Genomic DNA, 15,027 nt, shown 5'->3' on the forward strand with positions numbered 1-15,027 from the left:
GCGATTCCAGGCTGAGGCATCGTCAGGTTAGAGCAGGCATCACAATGTGGATAGGTGCTCGGTTCAGTCAGTAGGAGCGTACATGCAGTGCATACTGAATACAGCTTTGGAGCCTTGCTCCTTGTGTGAGACATGCTGCTGAAGTGGGGGCTCTGCCAGAATGACCCCCAGAGAGTATATACAGAGGTCCACAACCAGAGGTTGTGGCTTACCAGACCGCTGGAGCAGTGTTGTGTGCCCTCCAGATCCCGAAGCCCGGACCCCCAAGCACCTCAGCAGGGATGCTGCAGCCAGCGCTGATCGCAGGGAAGAACGCTGAGAAAATGGCGCCGGAGCGAAGAGAGGGGGCGGGACTCACTCTGAGAGCGGGATCTGGAGGGCCATAGAGACCTACAGGGGAGGAGACATGTACCCAGTGAGGAGTGTCCCTCCCCTGTGTAGAACGGCCGCTGGGCGGAGCCGCACTGTCCCTCTGCATGAATGACATGCGAGGGCAGTGAAACCGAAAATAGGCCTCCGGCGAAGCCGGGGCCTAAATTTGAGCGGTGCGGACGGCGCGCAGGCACCATCGGCGCAGTTCTCAGGCGACAGCCAGAGAACCCGCCGGAAATGTCACAAAAATCACTCAGCTCACTCTCCCACAACAATAAAGTACAAGGGACCCCCATATATAAACGTCTCAGGTACTTAGCTTGCTGAGACGCAGGGTTCCAAGTCCCTGGGGGCGAGTGCTCCGGTCCAGCAGGATCCTGAAGGGCTGCGGATGGAGACCGGTCTCCTGCCAAGCATTGAGAACCGTGCTGGCTCCCACTTCAAGCCAGAGCCCAGGAGGGATGGTGAAGGAGCACGGCATGTAAGGCTCCAGCCTTGGAATCAACCTTAACAGCACCGCCGACACAGTGGGGTGAGAAGGGACATGCCGGGGGTCCAGGCTTGGACCCGCTTTTCTTCAAACTCTTTCCAAAAATTAAAAAAATCGGATGAGAATGCATGTGTGGATGTATGCCTCCTGAACACAAAGCGATAAACTGGCTAGATCTGGTTCTCCAGGGGGGTGTATAAGCTCAGAGGGAGGAGCTACACTTTTGAGTGTAGTACTTTGTGTGTCCTCCGGAGGCAGAAGCTATACACCCAATGTCTGGGTCTCCCATAGGAACGATAAAGAAATGAGCAAAATATATGTCAAATCACTTGTTTTATATATTACATCTCATTTTAAAATAAACACATTTTAGTGATCGGTCCAATTTAAGAGGTGTTGGTTTGGACTGGGAATGTCTAGCCGTTAAATACATTTGCCCTAAGTTGCAATGAGAACACTTGTGGGGAAACTTAGGAAGCTATTTTCTACAATGCCCAATTTTTCCATGGAAAATAATATTTTATGGGAGTAGATAATTCTATTTATATCCCCAATTGTAACTGGCCTCTGCAAGACTTGTTAATTAGTTTTATACCATTATTTTAACGGACAAGATACAACATAAGACATAACTTGAGCATCACACAGCTGTCCGCATATAAAGGCGGCGCGTACCTTCTCAAAATGATGAATTGCCAGCCAGATCTCTCCTTGTGCATTAAACACACACCCCAGATTGCTCCATGCAACTGCAAAGTTTGGCTGGGTCTCGATTGCTTTTAGGTAACAAGCCTTGAGGGGTAAAGCAGAGGAGAGGAAGACAAGGATGGGATTTTTGAAAAAAAAACAAGAAAAACAAAATGTTAGAATACCTTCTCCAAACCGCAAAAAGTGAACCTGCAGTATAGGCTCGCCAGCGCTTGAACGAGTGCGCAAGTCGATGAATCCTACGCCAGCGCAAACCCACACCCGGATGCAAGCAGTCATTTCTCAGTTAGGCCATGGTACATTCAATTCAGTTACATTAACTCCACTCATTTCCTCTTTTAGTTCACCTACAGAATCTCTTCTTATTGCACTTTAACTAGAGGACATATTAAGGCTTAGTTCATCAACAGCCATGAGTGAACAACACTGGAAAGCAGAAGATGGCGCAGAAACCAGAAATGAAAAAATTGCAAGCAGGTCTAGGTCCCTGTAATGCAAGCGCCAAAATCGCACGCGCTCCCATGCTAAATCGCGCTATTGCCGCAAATCGCAGACGCGCTCGCAAAAGTAAACAGCCAACCTGATTTATTGACCCATGGTGTAGAATGAGCATCAAAAGGAGGACAAATGAGATCCCAATCCCCCCCCCACAATGGTATAAGCCCTTTTTAAACAGACTACGGGTTAATAATCAAATTGACTGAGCACTTGGTTCCTTTGCACGCAAGGCGCAATTCGCAGCGCAGCCTTTGCGTTACTGCAGGCTCACAGCGCATGATGAGGAGCAGAACGGTTCAGTCCAAACAAAGAAGAAATAAAAAAAGGAAAAAAAATAATGAACTTCTGGAAGAGTTAGAAGCTTACAACTAAACTAGCTCCAATTTCTCTTATATAGTATATTTTCCTTTAAAGAATTGTGGCTGTTGGAATATAAATTTGTACTTTATTGCTTGTAAATAAAACATTTTAAGCCGTTTTGGAAGCCACAAGACAGAAGGATTCAGGCATGGAGCAAATGGTTTTGTTGTGGCAGTTACAAACCCGTTACCATATTTCTCATGTGACTTTTCGGTGCGTTCCTTGCTGGAAGAGGAGGAGGTGCATGTCTGCCTAGATCCAGGCCTCGAGCTCCCTTCAGCGAGGCACCTTACGCATGGAATAGCAGTTTTCACCCACCTGAAACCTTCTAAATACAATATCAGTGGTAAAAACCAAAAACAAGAGAGAAAATAAAACAATATCATTAGTAAAAGATCTCAACAAAGCAAGTGAAATGCTTTTGGATATGCTCTATGATTTAGACAAGGACAAAGCTGGCTTTCATGTTTATCATGCAGGAAGTTCAGGGGTGGTGGCAAAGTGCATGGCTGGAAGAAAGGCTCTCCAAGGCAGATGAGAATTTGGGAATATTACAAGGAAACAGCTGGCTTGATACTGGAAATGCACTGATTACAAAGAAAGTCAGATTCGATTCAAGTATTTCCTTAATTCTTTGCCAAAGAAAAGTGTCTCACACTAGGTGCCTCCAGAACTCTGAAATAAAGAAATCAGCATCCTATGCAGGCGCGGTTTGCTCCTATGCCAGTGACGCTAAAGCAGCTGTGAAGTGCCATGTGTTAGCTGTCCATTTGATTACCTGAGAACCCCAAAATGTCAAAAAATTCAAGTTGACATAACACTAAGTCTATAGCTTAGACTACATCTAACCAAGTCTGGATCATAGACCCAATCATCAATACATTGTCTCTACCATACGGTCTCGTGACAAGCGGACAGCTACGCTGCATTAGCGCTCCACGCGATTGCATGCGCGTGGGGTTTGGAGTAACAGAGGCTTTGCACACTTGGCCTCACGTTTCTCCCAACTCCTTTCCCTAGCGGCGCAAGACGCACAAGGTGGCTTGTAACAACACTCCAGGAATCCACAATTACAGCTCACAACCAAGTGCAAAGCTGTAAGAAGTATTAAATAACATTTCAGTTATGGTTTGCTTTGATCATTATCTGCTAGAAGCCACCTTAATGTACCATTGTTTTCTTTCCATCAGTCCATTTTCTTAATACAAACCAGCCTCAATCCTTCTTTATTAAAACATCGATATTCACGATGGTAAAAGTAATAACAGTCAGATTAGTTTGTTTTTTTAACAGCCTTTCTTCCATAAAGAAGAAACATGTACTGCGGGAAGAGAGGAGTTAAATAAAAAGAAGTGGGCTCTTTGGTTGGGGTTTGCAGTGCCTCTAAGTTCATCAGCTGAGATGACCTAGTGGACTAAGACCAATTGGAAATGGCTGACAATTTCATGGGGCTCATTAGGATGTACCTTGCAGATTGGAAACCTCTATAATGGTTTGCCAAACAGATGGCCAGCTCCTCAGTATATGGAGGTACTGCACATTAGACTGTACTCCTTGGGTCACGCTTCTTAATTTATAGCCTCATTGCAATAACACACCGCAGTAAACACTGGATAAAGCTAAAATCTGGCCGGACGGATGATTCAGTGCACTGATGCTGCAATAGAAAAGTTTAGTGCTAGTAAACCAGAAACGTACCTTCGCCTCTTCCAAGCGACCTAGGGCTTTAAGCAGATTACCCAGGTCACTGCGCACACAGTACAAATCCTGGCAAGAAAATATACAAAAAACAATGAATGAAAATATAAAAAAGGACAAAAATGATAATCAGCAACAAATAAGCTAAAATGGAGAATGTATCTGTATTTCTCTCATATCTCTCTCTCATATCTCTCTATCGATACCATATTTTTCGGACTATAAGACGCACCCTTGTTTTAGGAGGAGGAAAAAATTGAAAGAAATATTGAAGTAAAAAAATGTGATCATGACTGACACACTGTTATGGGGGGTGGGTCTGCTGCAGACACTGTAATGGAGGTAATAATATCCCCAAATTCTATACTCATATCCCCCATTCTGGGTCCCTTCCAGGTATATATGGCCCCCCAATCGATCTAAAGAGGACCTGCAGTGATGTAATGAGGAGGCGGGGCACTGTGCTGTTCTGGCCTACCCCTCTTCATTACATCACTGCAGGTCCTTGTCAGCTATGGGAGACTTTGTTTCTAGTGCAGAGGCAGGAGAAGAAGGGAATTTTGTTTACTTACCGTAAATTCCTTTTCTTCTAGCTCCAATTGGGAGACCCAGACAATTGGGTGTATAGCTACTGCCTCCGGAGGCCACACAAAGCATTACACTTAAAAGTGTAAGGCCCCTCCCCTTCTGCCTATACACCCCCCGTGGGATCACGGGTTCCTCAGTTTTAGTGCCAAAGCAAGAAGGAGGAAAGCCAATAACCGGTTTAAGAACAAATTCAATCCGAAGGAACATCGGAGAACCGAAACCAGTCAACATGAACAACATGTGTACCCGAACAAACAAAAATCCCTAAGCAAACAGGGCGGGTGCTGGGTCTCCCAATTGGAGCTAGAAGAAAAGGAATTTACGGTAAGTAAACAAAATTCCCTTCTTTGTCGCTCCTAATTGGGAGACCCAGACAATTGGGACGTCCAAAAGCAGTCCCTGGGTGGGTATAATAACCCCTCGTGATAGGACCGTAAAAACAGCCCTACCCTACAGGTGGGCCGTCGCCGCCTGAAGGACTTGTCTACCTAGGCTGGCGTCCGCCGAAGCGTAGGTATGCACTTGATAGTGTTTGGTAAAAGTGTGCAGACTCGACCAGGTAGTCGCCTGGCACACCTGCTGAGCCGTAGCCTGGTGTCGTAATGCCCAGGACGCACCCACGGCTCTGGTAGAATGGGCCTTCAGCCCTGAGGGAACCGGAAGCCCAGCAGAACAGTAGGCTTCAAGAATTGGTTCCTTGATCCACCGAGCTAGGGTGGATTTGGAAGCTTGCGACCCTTTGCGCTGACCAGCGACAAGGACAAAGAGTGCATCCGAGCGGCGCAGGGGCGCCGTGCGGGAAATGTAGATCCTGAGCGCTCTCACGAGATCCAACAATGCAAATCCTTTTCACATTGATGAACTGGATGAGGGCACAAGGAAGGCAAGGAGATATCCTGATTAAGATGAAACGGGGATACCACCTTAGGGAGAAACTCCGGAATAGGTCGCAAAACCACCTTGTCCTGGTGAATCACCAGGAAGGGAGATTTGCATGACAGCGCTGCTAGCTCGGACACTCTCCGGAGAGACGTGACCGCTACTAGAAAGGCCACTTTCTGTGAAAGGCGAGAAAGGGAAACATCCCTCATAGGCTCGAAAGGCGGCTTCTGAAGAACAATTAGAACCCTGTTCCGATCCCAGGGCTCTAACGGCCGCTTGTAAGGAGGGACGATATGACAGACCCCTTGCAGGAACGTGCGTACCTGAGGAAGTCGTCCTAGGCGCTTCTGAAAAAATACAGATAGCGCTGAGACTTGCCCCTTGAGGGAGCTGAGCGACAAACCTTTTTCCAACCCGGATTGCAGGAAGGAAAGAAAAGTAGGCAAACTAAATGGCCAGGGAGAGACTCCCTGAGCAGAGCACCAAGACAAGAATATTTTCCACGTCCTGTGGTATATCTTGGTGGAGGTAGGTTTTCTGGCCTGTCTCATGGTGGCAATGACCTCTTGAGACAATCCTGAACCCGCTAGGATCCAGGACTCAATGGCCACACAGTCAGGTTCAGGGCCGCAGAATTCCGATGGAAAAATGGCCCTTGAGACAGCAAGTCTGGTCGGTCTGGTAGTGCCCACGGTTGGCCTACCGCGAGGTGCCACAGATCCGGGTACCACGACCTCCTTGGCCAGTCTGGTGCGACGAAGATGGCGCGGCGGCAGTCGGACCTGATCTTGCGCAGCACTCTGGGCAACAGAGCCAGAGGTGGAAACACATAAGGAAGCCGGAACTGCGACCAATCTTGAACTAAGGCGTCTGCCGCCAGAGCTCGGTGATCGTGAGACCGTGCCATGAAAACTGGGACCTTGTTGTTGTGCCGAGACGCCATTAGGTGGACGTCCGGCATCCCCCAGCGGCGACAGATCTCTTGAAACACGTCCGGGTGAAGAGACCATTCCCCTGCGTCCATACCCTGGCGACTGAGGAAGTCTGCTTCCCAGTTATCCACGCCTGGGATGTGAACTGCGGATATGGTGGAAGCCGTGTCTTCCACCCACGTCAGAATCCGCCGGACTTCCTGGAAGGCTTGCCGACTGCGAATTCCTCCTTGGTGGTTGATGTATGCCACCGCTGTGGAGTTGTCCGACTGAATACGGATCTGCTTGCCTTCCAGCCACTGCTGGAAGGCTTGTAGAGCAAGATACACTGCTCTGATCTCCAGAACGTTGATCTGAAGAGTGGACTATTGCTGAGTCCACGTACCTTGATCCCTGTGGTGGAGAAAGACTGCTCCCCACCCTGACAGATTCGCATCTGTCGTCACTACCGCCCAGGAGGGGGGTAGGAAGGATTTCCCTTTCGACAATGAGGTGGGAAGCAGCCACCATCGAAGAGAATCCTTGGCCGCCTGAGAGAGAGAGACGTTGCTGTCGAGGGACCTCGACCTCCCGTCCCATTGGCGGAGAATGTCCCATTGTAGTGGACGCAGATGAAACTGCGCGAAAGGGACTGCCTCTATTGCTGCCACCATATTCCCTAGGAAGTGCATGAGGCGTCTCAAGGGGTGTGACTGACCTTGAAGGAGAGATTGCACCCCTGTCTGCAATGAACGCTATTTGACAAGCGGAAGCTTCACTACCGCTGAGAGGGTATGAAACTCCATGCCAAGATATGTTATCGACTGGGTCGGGGTTAGATTCGACTTGGAAAAGTTGATGATCCCCCCGAAACCCTGGAGGGTCTCCAGCGCCACGTTCAGGCTGTGTTGGCATGCCTCTTGAGAAGGCGCCTCGACCAGCAGATCGTGTAAGTAAGGGATCACGGAGTGTCCCTGAGAGTGTAGGACTGCAACTACAGCTGCCATGACTTTGGTGAAGACCCGTGGGGCTGTCGCCAGACCAAAAGGCAGGGCTACGAACTGAAGGTGTTCGTCTCCTATAACGAAGCGTAGAAAACGCTGATGCTCTGGAGCAATCGGTACGTGGAGATAAGCATCCTTGATGTCTATCGATGCTAGGAAATCTCCTTGAGACATTGCGGCGATGACGGATCGGAGGGATTCCATCCGGAACCGTCTGGTTCTCACGTGGTTGTTGAGAAGTATTAGGTCCCGAACGGGACGGAAAGACCCGTCCTTTTTTGGTACCACAAACAAATTGGAGTAAAAACCGTGACCTTGCTCTTGAAGAGGAACAGGGATCACCACTCCTTCCGCCTTTAGAGTGCACACCGCCTGCAGGAGAGCATCGGCTCGGTCGGGAGGCGGAGACGTTCTGAAGAATCGAGGTGGAGGACGAGAACTGAACTCTATCCTGTACCCGTGAGACAGAATGTCTCGCACCCAACGGTCTTGGACCTGTGGCAGCCAAATGTCGCCAAAGCGGGAGAGCCTGCCACCGACCGAGGATGCGGAGGGAGGAGACCGGAAGTCATGAGGAAGCCGCCTTAGTAGCGGGTCCTCCGGCTGTCTTTTTTGGGCGTGACTGAGCCCGCCAAGAATCTGAACTCCTCTGATCCTTTTGAGTCCTTTTGGACGAGGAGAATTGGGACCTGCCCGAACCTCGAAAGGACCGAAACCCCGACTGTCCCCTCCTCTGTTGGGGTTTGTTTTGTCTGGGCTGAGGTAAGGATGAATCCTTACCCTTAGACTGTTTAATGATTTCATCCAAGCGCTCACCAAACAGCCGGTCACCAGAAAATGGCAAACTGGTTAAACATTTTTTGGAAGCAGAATCTGCTTTCCATTCCCTTAACCACAAGGCTCTGCGTAAAACCACGGAGTTAGCAGATGCCACTGCCGTACGGCTCGTAGAGTCCAGGACAGCATTAATCGCGTAAGACGCAAATGCAGACATTTGAGAGGTTAAGGATGCCACCTGCGGAACAGATGTACGTGTGACCGTGTCAATCTGTGCAAGACCAGCTGAAATAGCTTGGAGTGCCCATACGGCTGCGAATGCAGGAGCAAACGACGCGCCGATAGCCTCATAGATGGATTTCAACCAGAGCTCCATCTGTCTGTCAGTGGCATCTTTAAGTGCAGCCCCATCCTCCACTGCAACTATGGATCTAGCCGCAAGCCTGGAGATAGGGGGATCCACCTTGGGACACTGGGTCCAGCTCTTGACCACATCAGGAGGAAAGGGATAACGTGTATCCTTAAGCCGTTTGGAGAAACGCTTATCTGGATAAGCGTGGTGTTTCTGGACTGACTCTCTAAAGACAGAATGGTCCAGAAAAGTACTTAATTTCCGCTTGGGAAATCTGAAATGGAATTTCTCCTGTGAAGCTGACTCCTCCACTTGAGGAGCTGGGGGAGAAATATCCAACATTTTATTGATGGACGCGATCAGATTGTTCACTATGGCGTCACCATCAGGAGTATCTAGATTGAGAGCGGTCTCGGGATCAGAATCCTGATCAGCTATTTCCGGCTCATCACACAGAGAATCCTCCTGCTGAGAGCCTGACCAGTGATATGATGTAGGGGGCCGCTCATAGCGAGCTCTCTTAGGCTGTCTGGGACTGTCGTCCGTGTCAGAGCCGTCACCCTGGAATGCATGGGACACCTCCGGAGACCGGAGCTGTTCCAACTGAGGGGGACCAGGGGACAGTGATTCAACCGTGCCCATGGTCTGAGTTACTGGTCTAGACTGCAAAGTTTCTAGGATTTTAGTCATAGTCACAGATAATCTATCAGCAAAGCTGCAAACTCTGTCCCCGTCACTTGGACAGTATTCACAGGTGGTTCTCCCTGGGTCACCTCTAGCAGAGGCCCCGGCCGAACAAGTGCCACAGGGGCCGAGCACTGCACACAATGGGGGTCAGTGGAACCTGCCGGTAGAGTAGCCCCACATGCGGTACAGGCAGCATAGAAAGCCTGTGCCTTGGCACCCTTGGTTTTTGCGGACGACATGCTGTTGTCTCAGAGCAATCCAAGAGGGTATATAGTGAAGAATTACCAGCGCCAGTACAGTGCAATTATAGCATAAAAATACAAATGAACACTGCAGCACAAGTGGGGTAGGCACCAGAGGTGCCGCTTACCGCCCGCTGAAAGCGGGTGTGTGGTCGCTAGAATCCCGTGCCTGGGTCTCCCATAACTTGTCTCCCCTTCTCCAGCTCAAACAGCACGTCAGGAATGGCTGCCGGCGTTCAGTGAAGAGGGGCGGACCGTGGGCGTGCCTCAGACGAAGAGCGGGAAACCAGCGTCTCACTGTGTTCAGTGTGAGGGCTGGAGTATGTAAAGTAAACTCCAGCCCTCGGCGCTGACGTTCTGCACAGCGTCCCGCCCCCACTCTGACTGGCAGGCCTGGGGGCGGGAACGAAACGAACTAGGCCGGAAAAAGCCGGGGACTGTAGTAGTAAGCGCGGCCGTCAAATATGCACGGCGAGCGCGGAAGTCCCCGGAGAACCACAAGTCCCAGCCGCGCCGCAGTTAAAACTGACAGCAGCGGCCGGCGCGACCGTTTCCAAACCATTAACTCCTTCAGCTAGCTGAAGATAGTGTGGCACACGCGCGCAGCGCTATTGTCCCGGGCGCACTAACACACCCAGCAATGCTGGTGTGTGTGTGCGCGATTTGCACGGGGACACAGAGTACCTTAATGTAGCAGGGCCATGTCCCTGACGATACTCAGCTCCATGTCCAGCAGATCCCAGGGGCTGTGGATGGAGCTCGGCCTCAGTGCCTGGAGACCGGTAAAATCCCACTTCACCCAGAGCCCTAAGGGGGATGGGGAAGGATGCAGCATGTGGGCTCCAGCCTCCGTACCCGCAATGGGTACCTCAACCTTAACAAACACCGCCGACAAAGAGTGGGGTGAGAAGGGAGCATGCTGGGGGCCCTAGTATGGGCCCTCTTTTCTTCCATCCGACATAGTCAGCAGCTGCTGCTGACTAAACAGTGGAGCTATGCGTGGATGTCAGCCTCCTTCACACAAAGCTTGAAAACTGAGGAACCCGTGATCCCACGGGGGGTGTATAGGCAGAAGGGGAGGGGCCTTACACTTTTAAGTGTAATGCTTTGTGTGGCCTCCGGAGGCAGTAGCTATACACCCAATTGTCTGGGTCTCCCAATTAGGAGCGACAAAGAAAAATGAAAGTAATGTGAGCACTCAGCACAGAGACTGCAGGCTGTGCTGTGATGGTGTGCTGTGCTCTGGCCCGGACACTGCAGTGATCTGCACTTCCTCCAGGCCAGACATGACTGCAGCGGCACCCTGCTCCTGCCTAATAAACAGCTGACACACAGTCTCCGCAGCCGCTGCAGGAAGCCGGTGGCTGGAGCTCCCACGTGTGTCCGCTGTTTACAATAAACAAGTATTGATTTGCTGCTCCTCACACCCACTTCTAGGCACTTCATTTGTTAGTATTTTTTCGTTTGTGAACCCTCCCCAACCACACCTATTGCCAATCCATATCATACGCATAAATAGCCTGGGTCTCAGCTTCCCATACACGGTAAGTTTTTTAACTGCATGAGAGGACACACACAAGCTAGGGACCCCAACGTAGAGAAATACTTTGGCGTAGTGTTGGGGCTCTATTGCATTGATCAATTCAGTAGCTAAATTTCTCTTGCTTCATATGTTCATGGCAGTAATGCAGATTCCATTTTTCACATTTTCACTCTTGCATATAGCTATTGGATTTTTCAAGTCAGTATTCACACAGCAGTTTCTGCTATTTCATGTATTCCCCTTACATAGTCACTGGTGTGCATACCTTATCTCCCCACACTTCTAGGCACTGACTGCAGAGAGCGGAGAGAGGTGGGTGGGGAGCAGCTAATGAATATTCATTTAAACAGCGGGTACACTTGGTTTCTCCAGCCGCCGGCTTCCTGCAGCAGCGACCCTCCCTGCCTCCTGTGATCCCTCCCCACAGCCGCTCCTTCCCCCGAAGGTACCCCCCGCCTTGACATTTGGACTATAAGACGCTCCCCACACTTTCCTCCCAAATTTGGAGGAAAAAAAGAAGTGCGTCTTATAGTCCGAAAAATACGGTATCCATCTATCTCTCTAGATATCTCTGTCTATAGATATCTCTGTCTATAGATATCTCTCTCTATAGATATCTCTCTATAGATATCTCTCTCTATAGATATCTCTCTCTATAGATATCTCTCTCTATAGATATCTCTCTCTATAGATATCTCTCTCTATAGATATCTCTCTCTATAGATATCTCTCTCTATAGATATCTCTCTCTATAGATATCTCTCTCTATAGATATCTCTCTCTATAGATATCTCTCTATAGATATCTCTCTATAGATATCTCTCTCTATAGATATCTCTCTCTATAGATATCTCTCTCTATAGATATCTCTCTCTATAGATATCTCTCTCTATAGATATCTCTCTCTATAGATATCTCTCTCTATAGATATCTCTCTCTATAGATATATAGATTATATATATATAGTAGGATTTTTGTGTACTCACCGTAAAATCTCTTTCTCTGAGTCTTCATTGGGGGACACAGGTCCATGGGTTATGCTGCTGTCACTAGGAGGCTGACACTAAGTAAACATAAAAAGTTAGCTCCTCCCTAGCAGTATACACCCCGAGCCGGAGGCGGGCTCAGATCAGTTTGGTACACAAGCAGTAGGAGGAGTACCAGAATCACCATACATAAAACAAGTTATAACTAAAATAATGCAGCCGTGCGAACAAGAGGTCTATGAACATAAGACCGCTGAAAATAGCAGGCAAATGCAATTAAACCAAAAAACCAAGCAGGGTGGGTGCTGTGTCCCCCAATAAAGACTCAGAGAAAGAGATTTTACGGTGAGTACACAAAAATCCTACTTTCTCTATCGTTTCATTGGGGGACACAAGACCATGGGACGTCCAAAAGCAGTCCCTGGGTGGGAATACCGAAGCCCGCAGATAGGAAGAAAACAACAACCTCCCTCGGCGGGCTTGTACTATAATTGAATGCTGTCACCCTATTACATGTGTGCAACTGCTGCCTGCAAAACCTTTCTCCCAAAACTAGCATCTGCCGATGCTTGGGTGTGAACCTGGTAGAACCTAGTAAAGGTATGCAGGCTAGACCAGGTGGCGGCCTTGCAGACCTGGTCGGCCGACGCCTGATGCCTAATCGCCCAAGAGGCTCCCACTGCACGGGTAGAGTGCGCCCTTACCCCCCGCGGCGGAGACTTGTCCCGAATCAGATAGGCCTCTGATATGGCGGAACGGATCCATCTGGCAATTGTGGCTTTGGATGCCGATTCACCCCTCTTGGGACCAGAAGGAAGGACAAACAGACCATCCGACTTACGGAACGGCGCGGTTCTGTAGACATAAATTCTAAGGGCGCGCACCAGGTCCAGGGTGTGCAAGGACCTCTCCAAGCTGTGAGAGGGGCCAGGACAGAAGGACGGAAGAACGATTTCTTCGTTAAGATGGAACAGGGAGACCACCTTTGGGAAAAAGGCGGGATCTGGCCGGAGAACCGCTTTGTCCTGGTGAAAAATCAAAAAGGGAGCACGACAAGAGAGCTGCCAGCTCTGACGTCCTGCGAATAGAAGTGATGGCAACGAGGAACACCACCTTCCAAGACAGGTGAGAAAGGGAAAAATCCCGCAAGGGCTCGAATGGGGGACCCTGAAGCGACCCTAGGACTAGATTAAGGTCCCACGGTTCTAGAGGCCGACGATACGGCGGGGCCAGGTGGGCCACTCCCTGGATGAAGGTCTTAACCTGTGGACGAGAGGCCAGTGGCTTCTGAAACAGGATTGACAACGCCGATACCTGGCCCTTTAGTGTTGCGAGCGAGAGACCCGCATCTAGGCCTGACTGCAAGAATGCCAATAGGGAAGGAAGGGAGAAGGCGAGAGGAGAAGAAATACTGTGCTCTTCACACCACCTGAAGAAGACCTTCCACGTGCAGTAGTATATTCTTGATGAAGATGGCTTCCTGGCCCTAATCATTGTCTGTATCACTCTTGAAGAAAAAACAGCCTGAGCTAGAACCCAGGATTCAATGGCCAGGCCGTCAAATTTAGGACCTGTGAGTTCTGATGGAAAAGAGGTCCCTGCTGCAGGAGGTCTGGACGGTCTGGAAGACGCCACGGAGCGTCTGCGAGGAGCTGAGTGAGTTCCGCGAACCATGCTCGCCTGGGCCAGTCCGGGGCCACTAGGATGACTGGTATTCCTTCTGCCTTGATCATCTTGAGGACCCTCGGGATCAGAGGGAGCGGAGGGAAGATGTACGGGAGACTGAACTGGCTCCATGACAGGGTGAGGGCGTCGACTCCTAAAGCCAAGCGGTCGCGGCACCGCGCTACAAATTGCGGAACCTGACAGTTGAACCGGGAGGCCATTAGGTCCACATCCGGAACTCCCCATCTGTCGCAGATCTGGTTGGAGACCTCCCGGTTGAGGGACCATTCTCCGGAGGCGAGGCCTTCCCTGCTGAGGAAGTCCGCCGCCCAATTGTCCACGCCTGGGATGTGTACCGCTGAGATCAGGGAGTGATGACACTCGGCCCCGTGCAAAATCTTCTTGACTTCTCGCATCGCCCCGACACTTCTTGTGCCGCCTTGGTGGTTGATGTACGCCACCGCCGTCACTTTGTCCGACTGGATCCTGACCGGGCAACCCTGTACTAGGTGCTGAAACTGCTGCAAGGCTAGCCGGATGGCTCTTATCTCCAGAATGTTGATCGGGAGACAACTCTCCCGCGGTGTCCATCGGCCTTGCGCTGTGTGATGCCGAAACACTGCCCCCCAGCCCTGAAGACTGGCGTCGGTGGTCACTATCTTCCAGTGGAGCGGGAGGAAAGACCTTCCTGACGCGAGGTTGCGTTGATTGAGCCACCAACGGGGGGAGTGGCGGGTCTCCGGCGAAAGATGAAACCTGCGGTCGAGAGAAAAGGGAGATCTGACCCACTTCTTCAGCAAGGCCAGCTGGAGGGGCCGGAGGTGGAACTGTGCAAAGGGTACCGCTTCCATCGCCGCCACCATACGACCGAGGAATCGCATGCCGAACCTGATGGAAACTTGGCGCTGACGCCGGAGAGCGCGGAGGCCTCGTTGCAGGGAGGACCTCTTCTCCTGTGTGAGGAAAACGCGCCCTTGGGTGGTATCGAATACCATGCCTAAAAAGGTGATCCGACGGGCCGGGGTCAGAGAGGACTTCTTCCGATTGATCAGCCACCCTAACAGTCCTCTAAAGAAGAACCTTTTATCAACATATCGTCCAAGTACGGGATGACCATAACACCCCTGGAATGTAGGACGGACATGGCAGCCGCCATGATCTTCGTAAAGACCCTGGGGGCGGATGCGAGGCCGAAAGGAAGAGCCGTGAACTGGAAGTGATCTTCCGCTATCGCAAAGCGGAGGAACTGTTGGTGAGAGGTGGC

General features: G+C 50.4%; 1 protein-coding gene across 5 annotated transcripts in view; it reads right to left on the reverse strand.

Annotated features, from left to right (window-relative positions):
* Window positions 1–15,027, reverse strand: part of OGT (O-linked N-acetylglucosamine (GlcNAc) transferase) — a 124,710-nt gene that overhangs the window by 90,690 nt on the left and 18,993 nt on the right. For 4 of the 5 annotated variants that reach the window (XM_075323951.1, XM_075323950.1, XM_075323949.1 and 1 more), the window contains exons 4-5: window positions 4,127–4,195; window positions 1,538–1,654 (exon numbers count right to left, since the gene is read on the reverse strand). In XM_075323951.1, coding sequence (XP_075180066.1) covers window positions 1,538–1,654; window positions 4,127–4,195 — 186 coding nt within the window. Of the gene's footprint in view, window positions 1–1,537; window positions 1,655–2,618; window positions 4,196–15,027 lie in introns of all 5 variants that reach the window. The other variant, XM_075323953.1, reaches the window with a different exon arrangement.

Source organism: Anomaloglossus baeobatrachus, chromosome 9 (genome assembly GCF_048569485.1).
Source record: "Anomaloglossus baeobatrachus isolate aAnoBae1 chromosome 9, aAnoBae1.hap1, whole genome shotgun sequence".
NCBI lineage: Eukaryota > Metazoa > Chordata > Amphibia > Anura > Aromobatidae > Anomaloglossus > Anomaloglossus baeobatrachus.